At 38.3% G+C, this 16,371-nt stretch overlaps 1 protein-coding gene across 5 annotated transcripts in view; it reads right to left on the reverse strand.

Annotated features, from left to right (window-relative positions):
* The window catches only part of LOC108904280 (arginine-glutamic acid dipeptide repeats protein), a 100,303-nt gene that overhangs the window by 10,197 nt on the left and 73,735 nt on the right, over positions 1–16,371 (reverse strand). For 4 of the 5 annotated variants that reach the window (XR_001964227.2, XR_001964229.1, XM_018706834.1 and 1 more), the window contains exons 3-17: positions 12,373–12,615; positions 12,140–12,319; positions 11,937–12,081; positions 10,718–10,876; positions 10,485–10,619; positions 9,982–10,424; positions 8,232–9,926; positions 7,939–8,173; positions 4,060–4,652; positions 2,058–2,271; positions 1,685–1,988; positions 1,294–1,625; positions 1,101–1,197; positions 776–978; positions 456–673 (exon numbers count right to left, since the gene is read on the reverse strand). Coding sequence is in view for 3 of the 5 variants with exons in the window: in XM_018706834.1 (XP_018562350.1) it covers positions 456–673; positions 776–978; positions 1,101–1,197; positions 1,294–1,625; positions 1,685–1,988; positions 2,058–2,271; positions 4,060–4,652; positions 7,939–8,173; positions 8,232–9,926; positions 9,982–10,424; positions 10,485–10,619; positions 10,718–10,876; positions 11,937–12,081; positions 12,140–12,319; positions 12,373–12,615 (5,196 nt within the window). In the remaining 2 variants the exon portion in view is untranslated. The remainder of the gene's footprint in view (positions 1–455; positions 674–775; positions 979–1,100; positions 1,198–1,293; positions 1,626–1,684; positions 1,989–2,057; positions 2,272–4,059; positions 4,653–7,938; positions 8,174–8,231; positions 9,927–9,981; positions 10,425–10,484; positions 10,620–10,717; positions 10,877–11,936; positions 12,082–12,139; positions 12,320–12,372; positions 12,616–16,371) is intronic. The other variant, XM_018706808.1, reaches the window with a different exon arrangement.

Here is a 16,371-nt window from a genome sequence, read left to right on the forward strand (position 1 = left end):
CGTTTGTTGAGGTTAGGAAATTCCTGTGATGTGATAGCTCAATTCTGACACCGGATTCGTCATCAGGAGGCAAAAATCCTACGGATAACATATGTCGCATGAAAAGTAGACAACTTTTTTTTTGTGTGGCTGCGAATGTGCTTTTTGAATGAGTCGCGGAACTCCCAGAGAGGTTGTGGGGAACCCTAGGGTTCCATGGAACACAGTTTGAATACCGCTGCTGTAGGGCAATGTATGTCATAAATAAATAAATAAATAAAAATTTTGACATTATGTAACTCCAATAGTATCGTTTTAGAAAAAAATATCATAGAAACTTATACCATAACTTTTACGAGTCGAATTGACTTCTAAATTTTTTGCTAATAATTTCCGGACACCCTGTATTTCCAAAAATAGTACATTACTAAAATTTTTGACTTCTCCACGTGAAATATGTAGCTTGTGACACTTACCATAGGATCTGTAGCAAGGGCCAGCCTCTCCGCCGCTTCCAATTGCGCTTGATGGGCGGGGTGGTGTGGGTGGCCCGGCGGCGGGCCACCGGGACCCCCCGGGGCTCCGGGAGGTGGAATGCCCAGCCTCTCCAACCTCTCCCTTTCCATTTGGGACAATTGCGCGCTACCGCCTCCTGGGTACAAGGCGTAGTGGTGCAGCGGAAGTCCCGCCGGTCCTTAAAAAAAAACAAAGTTAATCCGATTTAAAATTCAACCGTGCCAACACTGAAAAACCTTGAAATACGTTTTTATAGGTATTAAGTAATAAAAAGAATCACCTATAAAACACGTACCTCCTGGGCCCGCCAATCCCGCAGCGTATCTCCGCTGCAGCTCCAGCCAATGGGGGTCCATTGGGTTTGGCGGCCCTCGCATACCGCTCTTCATGATCTCTTCTTTGATTCTGTCGTTGAGTTCTCTTTCGCGCAGCTCCCTGATCTCACGTTCCCTCTTTTCTCTCTCCAAATGCTCCAGTTCCAATCTGCAGAGACAAAACATGTTTTATCGGAAACGCGTACACTAAAATCATTTATAAGTCGGCAAAGACTAAGTGGGCCTAGACTTTTTCCTTGCGGGATACCAAATATTACACAAAATATTTACCTTTCCCTTGCACCTGGACCGTACATGCTGTTTAACTGGAACTGTAGCATGGGGTCCATGACATGAGACGGGGGCAGTAGAGACCTCGGCATGTGACCTAGGAAATGTTCAATTTAAGTCAACGGTTTACGATTATGCGCCATTAACAACGGCATTGTAAATTATAAAAAAAAACAATAAAACAAAAAAACACCTGGACTGAATCCAGCGTGCGGCCTGGCATACTCCGACAACTGCCTCAACGCGGGCGTATCATTAAAACCGGGTCTCGGGAACCTCTCGTAAGGCGAGGAAACCGTTTCCAAAGGACCCCTAGACGGCGGCTTCACATCTGGTTTTTCGGGAGTCGTGATTTTCCTCTGTTGGGCTTGTTGGGCTCGCTCTCTTTCCTCCCTCTCCCTCTCCGCCTGTTTCCTCAGCCTCTCCTCCCTCTTCCTCGCTAATTTCGAATCGGGAACTGGTTTAAATGTGAGATCGGTCCTTGTGCACGAATTGTAATCGCCTCGATTCCAATGCCGCAAAAATCTAAACAGAAGATTTCGGTAACGGTACTGCGAAAATCGTTTGTTTAAATATATACTTACATTGCACTTTGACTTCTGTGACACTCGGTATCTTCGATCCTAGGTTCAGGCGAAGGCCCCCTTGATGGGGCTACGGGACTACTCTGGCTCTCTTCTTCGGGAGTCGACGGACCCGGATCTGGTTCGACCTTGATTATCTCGTCCGACACCGGCTTAGGGGGAGGATTCATCGGCGAGGTGCTCGGCGGGTGCATATTACTGGACTGCTGCATATTCGCGGCAGCTTGGGCCGCGTGGGCCCTTAGGGCGTCCAGGGAACTGCTGCCCATCGACGGAGGGCCTGAAAAATCGTTGATAATACGTTCTAACATAAGATAACTTGAAGTATCTGTTTCTATACGACACAATTATCAAGAAATTGAATTGGACCTACCCAGCGGCGACGGATGGTGTCCCATGTTGGGCGGTTGGATCATAAGGTGATGCGGGTTGGTCTGGGGCGTTGGGGGCTTGTTATGCATACTGTGCCGCAGCAGTTGGTTGCCGGGTGACATCCTGTCGTGGTGCGTGTGAGTGTGGTGATGTGTATGCTGGTGGTTGCTCGTTGAAGATGAAGACGAGTGGTTTAAGCTAGTGGTTGAGGAACTCTGAAAACCAAAACGGAATAGAAAATTTATTTTATCCGTCATCATAAAGAATTATTACTTGAATCTCTTACAATCCATAGTCGTATCAGTTTAGGAGGTAACGAGATATAGAAAATATGGAAAAATGATAATAAAACATAACATCTATTATTTTTAGAGGTTTTTATCAAGAAAAAATATTTTCAAAACATTTTATTTTTAAATTTTAAGTGTTTTCTATAAAGTGATACCATCAGATAGGTTAGGGTGTTTATGACCAATAGACTGTTTGCTAAAACCGGCACTTTGACCCATTTTAATTATTGCTACTAGGTACAACTTTTTACAAAGAATTTCACTTTGGTTTGAGATTTTTTGTTTCTACGTTTGTCCATGAGAACTGCATGAAAATAGCATTTTTTTTAGTTTTTGAAAGATAAGTGCAAATAATCTGTAGGGCTATCAGAGAGAGCCACAATTCAATGGCGTGCCAAGCGGGTCAACCATGCCATGCGTGAGCCGCTGCCTCAGAATGCTTTTCACGTTCACGTCAGGTTAGTATACTGTTGCCTTTGTTATCGTGCGGATGTTGCGTAATTAATTCCTAATTTGTTCCTTTTTGATAAATAATGCGTCTGACAGCCTTAGTAATTTGTATCACAGAAATTATTTATTATACATATGTATATGGCTATTACAGAAATAACAGTAAGCAAATGATCGAGAAATTATTTAAGATTCAGATTTATTTACATTTATTTCTGTAAAAGTAGTAATCTTCTGAAAACTCGATTAGTAAATGATTAACAGTTTGTTTATTAGATAAAAAACTTCGTCATTGAAAACTAATAGAGTTCAAGACTCGATCGGATGATCATAGCCGTCGCGTCGGAATTTCGCTAAAGCGCACCATACGAAACCAGTAATAACGGCAGTTATTGGCTTCGTTTATGCCTCGTGTATACGTGATTTAATATTCTAAATAAGTATGAAAACGCGAAAAAAACATTACAAGGGCGAAGGTTCTATAGAAAAAGTATGAAAAAGGCATCGGGTCGATAAATATGAGTATTTTTTGCATAGTTTTAAATAAATAACATGGAAAATAGATAAAATAAAAAAGGTGTACCCGTGCGCAATTCGAACCGCGGTACTGCAGATTGCAAACCTGGGGACTGTTGACTATTGACCTGGGGAAGTTGAAGAAAACGTTGAAAAGCCAAATTCCGTTCTCGTGCTACGATATCAATCGCAGACAACACAAAACGACCTCGGACGTCCGAATAAAGCCCCGCTGTGACTCCCAAGTCCCGGGAACGTCTCCGTGAGCGATAATCTACGAGGCCATCGTCAGATTTCATCGGATAGGCGTGTCGGACTTGTTCTGTCTGCGTTCCTGATGAAAAATAGGCCACACCCCCCCGAGGAGCTCTGGGGAAAACGGGAATTTAGGTAGGAAGGCGCAGAAGAGTCACAACCGAAATACCCTTAAGCAAGAAAGTGGGGACGGCGGGGCCCGAGGGAAGAGTCTTTTGTCCAGCAAATCGGCGCTTTTTTGGGCCGAGTGTGCGATATAAGAATGTTTTAAAACGTCCCGTACTACATATGTCCGTTTACACTTACTAAAAAGCATTTCCCTATACGTACTATAAGTGCAATAGGCAGAGATAGAAAATAGATCGACGTTGATTGTGCATAGAGAGCGGCACTTCATTTATTTAATACAAGACACATAATATTGAACCGTTATCATTCTATATTTTATACGCTTTATAGTTATAGTGCTTTTATATTACATCTAACAATTACCTGGGAAACGGGAGTATGGGGCGAACTGGTCCTCACGGTTTTCTGATTCACTTTGTGCTGAACGCTCTGACTGGAACTCGTCGACGTGCTGTGCGATATCGTGATGCTATGACTGCCCCCGTAATTGTGTTTTTCCACCGTGGCATGGACAGAACTATTGTGAGACGTGCTCTGGTGGTTGGTCAGCGTCATTTCGTGCGTCTGGTGCCTCTCGGCGCCGGTCTCGTCGGACTCCCTCGTCTCCCGTTTGGACGTCAACGTGCTACTCGTGCTGTGTTGGGAAGACATCAACGTGGCACTGACGGTATCGATGGACTTGGGCGGGACTACCATATCCGGACGACTAGTTGGAGGAGGTATTGGGTGCGGTTGGGGCGGAACGGGATAGGGGTAAGGGTAAGAGAACGGATAACCGGAATACGGATGGCCGGGAAATTGCATGTGGAGAAACGAGGGATGGACTAGATGATGAGGGGGGTGCATGGACCCGTACGACGGACCGTGCGGTTGGTGAGGGTGCGGCTGCGAGAGGGATGTCGGAGGACCAGAACTGGGGCTTATCAGGTTTACTGCGGTGTGCGGCGAGTTTGTTCCTGGGAAAATAACAGAATATTGAAGAAATTAAACGTTTTTTATAATTTTTCATAAAACAGATAAGTGGGTCCTTTTATTGAAATGTGAAAAAAAAAAAAAAAACAAGAGAGTTGTCCACTATAATTGCCATCGTCTATTTTCTTTGGTATTTTTCAAAACAGGAGGTTTTAGTTCTCTAAAGGAGAGAATGCATTAGGCAGTCACGGTCCCGTCGCATTGCGTACCATGCTAGTCTCGATCGTGTTCTCTACCGATCTTTTCCAAATAATCTTGGAAGACCACGATGCGATCGAGACGAGCTTCTTCTTCCATATAACTAATTTTTTTAACTACTAAAACAATATCTCGACTATTTATAGAAGAGCGCGAGCAGAATTGTGTACGATTGCCAAATGCGACTGATTTTGGAAAACATCGCGATCAGCTCAACCTAGAACGGACCGCAAAATGACTGGACCGTAACCGCCTAATGCGTTTCCTTTATAGTTTAGGTGAAGTACATAATATCAATCCATCTGATGTGATATGCCAACATGCTGCTAAGTAATCGCTAAACATTTTAAAGAGCTTAATATTTTTTGCATGATTTTATTAAATATTCTTTACTAACTGTAAGTAAAACTAATTTATATTTTAAAATAATAACTGGCTGTTTTATAAAAAGCACGTAATAAAAAATTAAAAATACTCACTGATCTGATAGATTTGAAATAATTTTTAAAATCATGTTTTTACTAAAAAGTATTTGTTATAGTTATTACGAAATCAATTGGAACATGTGAATCTTAAAACACAGGTCCGTCTGCACTCTTGAAATATCTTCCTATGCTTTGGCCATGATCTGTCTCTCAATTTATACTCGTCTGATGTAGAATTGACGACGGCACGCTGATCGACAAAGCAAACATGTATTGGTCCACTAGGTCGTTAAAATTTTTTGTATGTTATTCCGTCAGTTTGGAGTAGAGTGTGGTATGCCAGTGCAGTGCAGAGCATTGCTTGACGGGGTATGTTGTTGGTATAATATGTATTATTTACTAGCGGCCCGTCCCGGCTTCGCACGGGTGGACATTTATTTTAAACATTTTGGGATATAAAAAATATAGCCTATGTTACTAAGGGATAATATAGCATTCTAATGGTGAAAGAATTATCGAAATCCGTCCAGTAGTTTTTGAGTTTATTCGTAACAAACATACATACATACAAAAATACAAATCTTTCCTCTTTATAATATTAGTATAGATTAGTTGATATTATTATTTGTTCATATCGTAACCAGTAAAGGGTAATAGTTATTAAAATAAATATTATATGTAATTATCTACTAATTTAGCATGGCTTTCTGGAGTTTAAAAACAAAGGTTTACATGTACAAAGTCAATGTATTATTTTAAATATATATGAATATTTGAAAATGGAAAATAGTAAACAATGTGATAAAGAAATTAGGAAATGAATTAGCGAATTAACTAAGATATCAAAAACGACAATTTGTCGTGTAATTAAGAAACAAAAAAATTTGAGTATATCACTTACTATAGTATAAGCTATAGAGAATATAGTATAAATTAATGCAAACAATTAAAGAGTCAAAAGAATTCCCGAAATTTTTCTGTGATTTTTGACAGACTGTATTTAGGTGAAAAATGGTCGTATCCGTAATTTAAAAAAAAAGTATTTTGAAGTCTAAGATTCTAGTTTTTAGACCTTTCGGTTGAAATTTTTTAGGAGCTACGGATATCATACAATTTTAAGAAATAGCGTGACAAAAAAATTTTGCAATTTTTATTTTTTTTTCAGAGTTCACGGACTTGGAAAATTTTTTTTGAGCTAAGACCAGATAGCTTGTTTCTTCAACTTCAATTTCCTTTTTTTTAAATTTCGATATGACCATTTTTATCGAAATATCAGACCTTTAATGGAAAAGGATCCATTTGTCTTCAACCATCGATATGTCGGCAACAAATGGTCGTACAGAGAATTGAACGACACTTTTGAAAACTGGAATAAATTTCCTATAGCATGCTGCCGCAACTTTTCGGAATTTTTTTTTTCGTCTTACACGAATTTTAAAAAACGGGGAAAAAAGGGTAATTTTTGGTTTTTTAGAAAGTTGACGGCTAAATTAGAAATATTCACGAAATGACTAATGTTAAGCATGACTTACAGCTCGGTATACCCAGATGAAATCTGTGAAGTTTCATCTCGATCTAGAGAACCGTTTCTTTGGTTCAAACAAAAATTAAAGGGTTACATTTTTTTGAACTTAAGCACATAACCATGATTAAAATGGGAAACAAATTTTTTGAGGTTTTCTCACATTTTTACTGCAAATAACGTTAAAATTGATGAAACAAAAAATTTTTCTTTTTATTTTTTTCAGAGAAGAGGGTAGCTTTGAAAAAAACTGTTTTTTAAGTGATTACAGACTGCACAAAAATTAATTAGAAATTTGTTTCAAAAAACGGTATGAATCGAGGTCAAAATCTGGGAAAAAAAGGAAATTGAAGCTGAATAAACAAGCTTAGCTGGCTTAGCTGAAAAAAATTTTTCCAAGACAAAAAAAAATTTTTGGTCGCGCTATTTGTTAGAATTGGATGATAACCGTAGCTCCTAAAAACTAGAATCTTAGTTTCTAAATGTTTTTTTTAATTTCTGATATGACCATTTTTCACATAAATACAGTCTGTAAAAAATCATAGAAAAATTTAGGAAATTCTTTCGACCCTTTAATTTTTTGCATTAGTACATCTAGACGAGGGCAAAATTTTTCAGGACTCCTACGGATTCCGTAGAATTTATGAGTTGTATTTTAATTTGGTTCCAATTGACATCGTAACAACTATACCATTTTTTTTAAAGCACTGCATTTAGTTTGTGAATCTCAATGTCAAGCATTCCTTTCACACACCACTTCAGATTATTACATTTATTTTCATTTCAGTTTATTAGCTTATACGATCTTTATAATATGGCAGTACTTTAGTGCTTTTTTGCGTGAAGTATAGGTTCTACTGGAATCGAAATAGAATTTGTATTGCGCAGTGTTGTATTTTATTAATTTTAACATCATTATATTTTAACAAAATGTGTAAAAATTATGTAGTATAACCTCAAAAAGTTATTTGTTGCAGTGTTTAATGACGGTAGTGTGTTTATGTGTCTTCACTGCTAAATTTATAAATTAATGTAAATTCGGTTTTCATTATTTTCCCCGTCCCGCTTATAATACAAAACTACCCACTTAATAATTATTAAGACTTAAATAAGCGGGATTCTTACCTTGTTGTCTTAGCGGAGGAGTGGCCGATATTTGAATTCCCGGGGTATTATTTTTGGGAGTACTACATTTATCGGACGGCGTTTTCGGGCTGGGACCGCTGCTAGACGGTCGTCCGAATTCCGGTTCCTTCTTGATGTTCTCCACGGCTGGGCCAGAGGCCGGCCTGTCACTCCGGTCGGTTGTAGACGACGACTGCGTAGACGGAGGCTGTGGTGGGGGCAAATAACCGGGTATCTAAAACGATAAATAAATAACCGTAATAATCGAAATTTTTTTTGGGTAAACAACTTACTTTAACGTCTCGTAAACTTTGCAGGGGATCCGCCATGGGCTGCCCTTGCATGTGACTCGGAGGCTGGATATAACCGCCCGAGGTCGGCAAATTCAAGTTCGTGGTGGCGGACAAACCTTGCGAACTCGGCGGTAAAATGTTCATATTATGCGACGTCTGGCCGGGTCCAGGCGGCAGCGCGTTTTGCGTGAAAGTATTCAAACCGCTTAGATGGTTCGGGGGCAGACTTTGACTGCTCTGACTGGAAGAGATGTCTGGAATCTCCTGCTTTATTTTGAGATTCTGCGGCTCGTTCTGGTTCTGTCCTTGTGCGCTGCCTTGCTGCATGTGACTGTGACTCTGACTCTTCTCCGGGTTCCTAGGCGACTGGGGGTGGCTGAATGGAGACACGCCCGTCATGAACCCGTAGTGGTTGATCTGTGGCGCTTGAGATCCCCCGATAGTGACCAAGTTACTGGATTGCATCAGGCTGGGAAGCGGAGGTTGCCCTATCGAGGACGAGGTAATGGGTCCCATCTCGGAACGATCTGAACGGTCGATGCGGTCGGGCCGGTCCAACCTTTCCGGGCGTTCCAATTTCTCCATCTTCTTCTCTTCTTCGTAGTGGCTGTCGCTGCTTTGTCGGAGATTGGCGGGGATCTGCTGCGACATCGGGATAACCTGGGGTATATTGAGGGGTTGCGGCATACTGCCGTACGGTTGTGGTGGTTCGTTTCTGTTTTGATTCGTGAGCTCCATCGGTTCGTCTCTGGGTTCTAGTTTTATCACCGTGTTGTTCACGCTGTTGATGGTGGCGGCGGTGGTGGGGGTCGAGTCTTTGTTGGAGCTCTGCGAGCTTTGGTAGCCGTAAGGATCCGGTTTCTTATCGGAAATGTAACTGGAATGGTTCATGTTGATGATCTGCTCTTTGTGTTTCTCCACCTGGGGCTCCTTCAGGTTTAGACCGTGTTTCGGTTGGAGGTGGTTCATCAGCGGCGGATCTTTCATTCCGAATGATATCGGCTCTTTGATGTTTTTACTGTGGGGCATGAATATGTTCTCTTTGTAAATGTTTTCGTCTTTGCCGTCCAGATTAGGGTTCAGAATCATAGGGTTCATGCTGATGGCCTCGTTGGAGGAATCCATCTCCTCCTTTATCTTGTCTATGGTGTGGACTTTTGGTATTATGAGTTCGGTTTTGAACGGTTTTTCGGGAACGAGCGGTATCTGCTGCGGAGGCAAGGACTCTTTGGTCTCTTCTTTTACTTCCTTTTCCATCTTAGGTTGCATTTCCTGCTTTTTCATCTGCTGTTGCTGCTGCTGCTGCTCCCTTTTATATTCCTGCTGAGCGAACCTGACGGCTTCTGGATTGATCTTCATGTTGTCCGAGTTATATTTCATACCGTCCGGATTGTATTTGATGTCTTTCATGTCCAAGACGTTGTCTAAGTTACGTTTGATAAGGTTCTTCCTCTCGTTTATGTCGTCGGGTAATCGAATGGATACGTTGAGTGGCATCGGTTCCATATTGGCCGGCGTTTGTAGTTTAGTTGACTGGATAACTGGCAAACTGGTACTGTTTGGCGCGGTCGCTTGTATGGACGGTTTTATCTCTGGCGGTTCAAGTATGTCTGGTTTCATAATGGGTTTCGGAAGGGGTTCCGGGGTAATTATGTTGTTGTTGGTGTTCATTGCAGGGGCGATGCTTGTCGTTACCTGAAAAGTATAAAAAATACACAACGAATTCTATAACGCTTTGCGCATAACTTACCATCGCTTGTAGGGGAGTTGTGACAACCGTCGTGGAGCTAGGCGGAGGTACGTCCGACGTATCGTTATCATTTTCGGTGTTCTCCACGTCTTCGTTCACTGTTTCAGAATCGGTCGTGACGCTGGAAGGACTCTCCGCTCTCTCTCGTTTTTTCTTAAGTAGACCCAGATCTTTCTCCTCCAACTCGTTTTCTTCAACTCTATTTTCTTGTTGACGTTTCCGATTTTTATTCGGCGTTTCGGGTTTGTCCGTTTTGCCCTTCTTCTTCCCTGGGGTGTTGGGTTGGTTCGGCGTTATCTTCTCGTTATTATTATTTTGCTTAACGGGAGTTTTCGGTTCGGGTGTTTCCGTTCCGCCACGTTTAGGTCTGGCGCGGTTTGTCGTCTGTTCCTTCGCCGCCTTGTTTCTCGTCCGCATTCTCTGTGGGCTCGCATCCGGGCTTTCTAAATCAAAAATAGTACGGAGGTTTATAAATTTTACAGTTACGATGTAAAATATTCTACCTGTAGTTGGTGGTGTGTTTCCAGTTGTAGGTGGTGCTGTAAGAGGTGGCAAATCATTTGTTTTTTTGTAGTGGGCTCTACAGTCCCAACAGAGCAACTGTCTGTCCTTACCGCCTGGTTGCCAATCTTTTGAACCTGCAAAGAATTTGTTACTTTAAACCCACTTTCTAAAGTTGATAATTTTATTGTAATAACCTTTTTAACTTCAAAACTGTTCATTAAATACGACTTACTTGTGGTGAAACAATGAGAGCAACGGTACTGTGCCTCGCGACTGTCACTGTCGTCTTCGCTGTCATTATCGTCCTCAGTTACAGAGCTTGTCTCGCCCGGTTCCTTGCCTGGCTGGGGCGACGGTCTGTTATTTTCAACTTCTGGTGGTGCATTGCGTGCTAAATCCAAAAATTTGTTAGAAATCATGAAATATTGTTCTGTTAGGATAACTATCACAACAATTTCATTTCATTTTTTAACAATTTGACAATTAATATAATGGTTTATTTATTATTATATTTAAAAGGAAAAAACTAAGGAAATTAATTAAAAGCAAATGTAAAAAAACTTTTCAAAATTTAAAAAAATATATTTATTTATGTTCTTAAATAACTAAAAACATGATAGTTATTCTGCAGAATTAGAATAACAAGATAATAATTTCAATTTAAAACACCGTTTCAATTATAATCTAAATTTTGTAACTACTTCTACTGATCTACAAAAATACATAGGATACTGTAATTATGTGAAGTTTTTAGAAAGTGAAATATAAGCAAAACGAGTTGTGATCTATTTCCTAAAAATATCCTATATATCTTACAGGTGGCCTAAAAAATATAACTATATGCAATGCATATTTTAAATTGAAAGAAATTCAAGTTAGTCAACGACAGAAACAGGAGATAATAAAGAATAGTTGTGATCAGAAGTATCTTTTCTTTAAAAAACCCGAACCATACAAAAATGCAGTATTTCTAATGTACTAAATCTACTACTACCTAATCCAACAAGAGATAAAATTGCATGCACATAATTAGAAAATTTAACTTGGCGAAATACTCATATTAATACATTCTATTGACATTAATCCCTTTTTAAATATCCCACCAAATTAAGTTTCCGAAACTACAAAATATCTAAATCATAAAAAGTAGATAACTTGCTAAAATTAATTTTTTTCTTTCACTTGTGAACAGTTACATGTTTATTTTAGAACGGATGGTTTAAATTTCTGTAATATAAAAAAGCATGATCGACATTTTTTTAAATATTTTCAGACATAATAAATTTTTGTTGCAAATCAATATTTATTTTTGTTATTGTTGCGTCACAACACCATTCTAAGCACTATATCGAATCAACACAGGGGTACCTTTTTGTTTCTATTTCAAAGAACCTTCTGATCAAAACGGTTTCCAATTTTTTAGGCCACCACCACCAACACAAACAACTTACCTGCATTAGATGAAGCATTACCTCCTCTACTATTTCGAGTATTCCTAATTCGTCTCAGGGACCCCTGTCTACGCCTACGATGGGGTCTGTTGTTATTCGCACCCGGCGTTTTCTTCCACAAGTAATAAAATTCTACTAACTCAGGCTAAAAACGTCAAAAAAACGACAGTAGAAAAACAATCTATGCACTTCAACAAACTTACCGTATCTCTGTGAGGTAGCAAATCTTTCCTGATTCTGAAAAAGTTCTTGCCGAACTGTCGCAGACCTTTCACGAAACGCTTCGTCTCCTCCTCGCTCCACTTCTTATCGATCCCTTTCGGCACGGGACACTTCACTAGCGCCTGCAGTGCCTTTCCGGGGTCATACCCGGAATCGTGAAGCTAAAAAATTCCCGCCTAGCAATTCACTCAAACAAGTGGCGTGTCCGACTTACCACGTCTAAGGCATTGATTGTGGTGTCGTCCCTAGAGGCGGCATTGGCGCCGTCTTCTGGACATCCTCCGTCGCACATGCCGGCGAAAGCTGCCATAGACCTAGCGGCCCGTAAGTACATCAGAAGGTCCGAATCCAGAGTCATGGCTGGGACCCATCGCAATTCCTCTCTGGTTTTGGTGTGTTCGGGATCAGGCGACAGTTGTTCTGGGGGTACACCTGGACGATATTCAGGTAAACGAGCCTAAAGTGTTTGATATGTTAGCAATGTTTAAATATTTAATGTTTAATTCGTTCAGGGGTTACCACTGTGACTGCTTCCAACTTTGTAATTAAGAAAAAGGTAGTACGACTGAAACTTGTTAGCGCAAAAGTGGTACCCCCTTAATAATTTATAGCTAATTCAAATGAACTACTTAGAAAAAGTATAAAAAAAATAAAGTCTTATACTTAACGATAAAGCAAAATAAATATTAACAACATATTTAAATACTAAATTTAGTGTTCTGTCATAGAAATAATACATTTTGTCCACAACAGTGCCAGTTAAAATATATCGGGTGTTTTGAAAAAAGGTGCCATTAATGCAGGGGTTGATTGATTGAAGTGTTTTTTTTTTAAGTCAAATTTAGGTCATACATTTTGTGAGAGATATAACCAAACTTTGATTTAAAAAAGTCTTTTAATAGCCTCTGAATTTTTTGCACATATTTTCAAAGCCCAATTTTGTCTTAATGAAAGGAAAAACAAATAAACTGATAATTCTTGAATGTGGGGTGAATTATTTTTATAATGCTACTTGTTCATAAATAACAATAAAGTTATTTAAGTAAATCTTTTAAGACCGATCTAAATTATATAAATTTTTAGACGTACTTCAAAGGGATCTAAATGTTGATTCTGACTCGTAAAATATAATATGTAGATTATGATAAGGATTTTGAACTTATACAGAGGTTTAGGATTTTTGATAGTGCAAAGCAGTATTTAAAAAATTCCACGGTGATCGAATTTCACAATTTTTTTAAAATTAAGACAGGTGTGGCAACAGCCATTTTAATGGCACCTTAGAGGAAAACAACTATTTACAATTAATAAGTAGTTTGTACAGTGCATGTCAGATATTTTTTTCAGCCAATCAAGGATTTCATGAATCTAGATATAATTAATAATGGAATAAGTGAAGAGAATGAGGTTTTATTAAAAACGCTAGGCGATAAGTAGTGGAATATTCAATATTAAACTCAGTCAGCATAAAACGGATTTTAAACAAAGCAAATGAAAATATCATTTTGACATAAGTCTATTTGATATTTCCACTAGTAGCAAATGACATACTTTTTTGTAACCACTCTGTGTAACTTGACAAGGAATGTCACATTCTTTGCCAAGGCTGTAAAAAAAACTCATCACCGGTTAGGTATAATATAGTATATTCCATTATTAAACGATGTTAACAAAATTTATTGAATAAAGTAAGGTTAATGTTTATCCAAAGAAAAAAAACGTACTTATTTCAAGTTGCTCTTGACTGCGAAGAAGTTTGTTGGACAAAACAAGCTCCGTAGCATACTTTTTCATCTAATACAAAAAGATATTGCATCGCTGTTGATTTACGCAACTACCACAAAAAGTTATTACCTTATCTGCGATGTTAGATTTACGCCTATCTTATTGCTTTTAAAGTCACATAAAATACTGGCAGTCTTTACGGAATTTAATTATTACTAAACGTTCCGATGATTTCCTGGATATGTAAGGTCTAATAAATTGTGAACATTAAATAATTTATGACGTTATTAATAAATTTACGAGCGAAATAATAAAACCTGACATGACGAAACAGACATAATAGTTCTCTAATTCAAACAAATTGCTAGTAGCTACTTTCATTTCATGTCCAAGGCAAGTGTGATTTCAAAGGAGGTAATTTATAATCTCTGTATATACTGTAATTTATTTCGGCTTGGAGCCACGACCTTCTATTAGAGGACGCCACACAGAATACAAAACGCTGTGAAAAAAAACTATATCTCATCCATAGTTAAAAATGTAATAAATCAAAATTTGCAAATCAGACATGTAGAGGAGCGGCACACTATTTGCATAATTCTTTTTAAATACAAACAATAAAATTTGAATTTTACATGCTAGGTGGTCTACAAAACGTGTTGGCGGCTATGAAAGATAAACTCCCAAATTTTTTAATTGGATATAATTCCACATAGGTCAGAATTTGTCAATATCTCATAATTATCTACAAAGGGTGCTTTTTATATCCATGCCCATTTCAGAAGGTTGTTTCTTGGGACAATGTTGTCTAAAAGGCAAATAAACCAAGGGTTTAAGACCATTACTTTTTTTTAAATACGCAAAATGACCCAATGAAAACCTATAATATGAATCTAGAAAACATCCCGATACATAAAAAATATTCTGAGGTCATGAGGTCATAAAGTAAGTTTGGGAATAGAGTTTAAATATTTTTCTGACTGAAGATTAAGTGATGTTATTTAAGAATACCCTGTATAACTATTTTTAAAGAAGGAGTCAGCAACGTTGTACAATTTATTACAGACTCGTAATAAAAAATTACAAACTGTTATTTAGCCTCGCTCTTTCGTAAGATCAAAAGCTTCTCCAGAAATATTTCTGATAAATCTCAGCTCTCATCGCCTCCATTTCGGTGTATACACGAGTGGTTATGAACACAAATTTACACATAATAAATTCCACTCGGAAACTGAAATATTGAGCTGTTAGAATCGAGACAGGCCATTCGACAATAAAATATTATATCAATAAATTTTCAGGTTATTAATTCGACCTTATGTGACTTCCTGTTTGTAGGCCACGGCTTTGAATTATTAATGCTCGCCGAGTTTTATGTAAGGTGAATGTGAAACGCCACAATCTGTAGATGACAAATTGTGATAAGTCAAAATCACATAGTAAATGTAATGGGAGTGTCAGTTTGTTGGCTCAAATCCATCTTTTAAATACGCCGCAGGAGATAAATTACCACGTCTCGGATACAAGTCGGCAGTTTTGCAACGGTAATTTATGGCTGTATTGTTTATTGCTAGAAATCTGCAGCGACAAGAAATTTGTGTACCAGTACACAAGGAATTTTAAGGAATGAACGGTAGTTCTATCTATGGATATTGCAAATCCATTGCCTACTTCTATGATTTATGGGACTAATATGTCATAAAGAAAAGATTTATATCTCGAACGATAAAAGGTAAATAAAATATAAAATGTAATTGTCATTATATTTACTCACTTCGTTTGAAGTATTTAGAGGTAATTATTTTTGAGATGTTTGCACTTCTTTCCTTTTAATTTGTTGATAAAATTTTAACGTCCTGTCCATTTCGACACTCTTGGTTGAATACAAGATTTAATACTCAAGTTTAAATTTTGCACAAAATTTTTCTTTTTTTACACGTAAATTTATAATGGTTGGTTTATAAAAAAGTATTAGTCCTAACTTAGTCTTAGTCTTAGCCTTAATCTTAGTCCTAAAAAGTTAAATGTACAGAATGTAATGTATCGGTTTATAAAAATCCCTAGTCGTAAGGAGGTCTTAAGACATGACCTTGAAAGTTCGCATCTTTTAATTTTTCTAGGATTAAGACTAAGATCTGAGAAGTGCGCATGCACAAGTATTGCATTTCGTAGCATAGTGGCCTCCTGTCTTTGTCTATGGTGGTCGCCAATACGCCATTACCATAGTAATAGGTTATATTTTTCTTTTCACTCACCAACAAAACAAATAAAATAACATTACCACAGAATAATAAACAAGTATTATGCTGTGATATTACTAGCCATGCGCGTAGTCGAATCGCTCATTGGTTAATCTTAATAAAATTAGGACCACACATTGTTTTTATAAACGTGTACCTATTCTTAGGACTAATACTAAGATTAGTGTAAAGGTTAATACTAAGACTAAGACTAAGTTAGGACTAATACTTTTTTATAAACCAACCAT

Source organism: Anoplophora glabripennis, unplaced genomic scaffold (assembly GCF_000390285.2).
Source record: "Anoplophora glabripennis isolate ALB-LARVAE unplaced genomic scaffold, Agla_2.0 scaffold13, whole genome shotgun sequence".
Taxonomy (NCBI): domain Eukaryota; kingdom Metazoa; phylum Arthropoda; class Insecta; order Coleoptera; family Cerambycidae; genus Anoplophora; species Anoplophora glabripennis.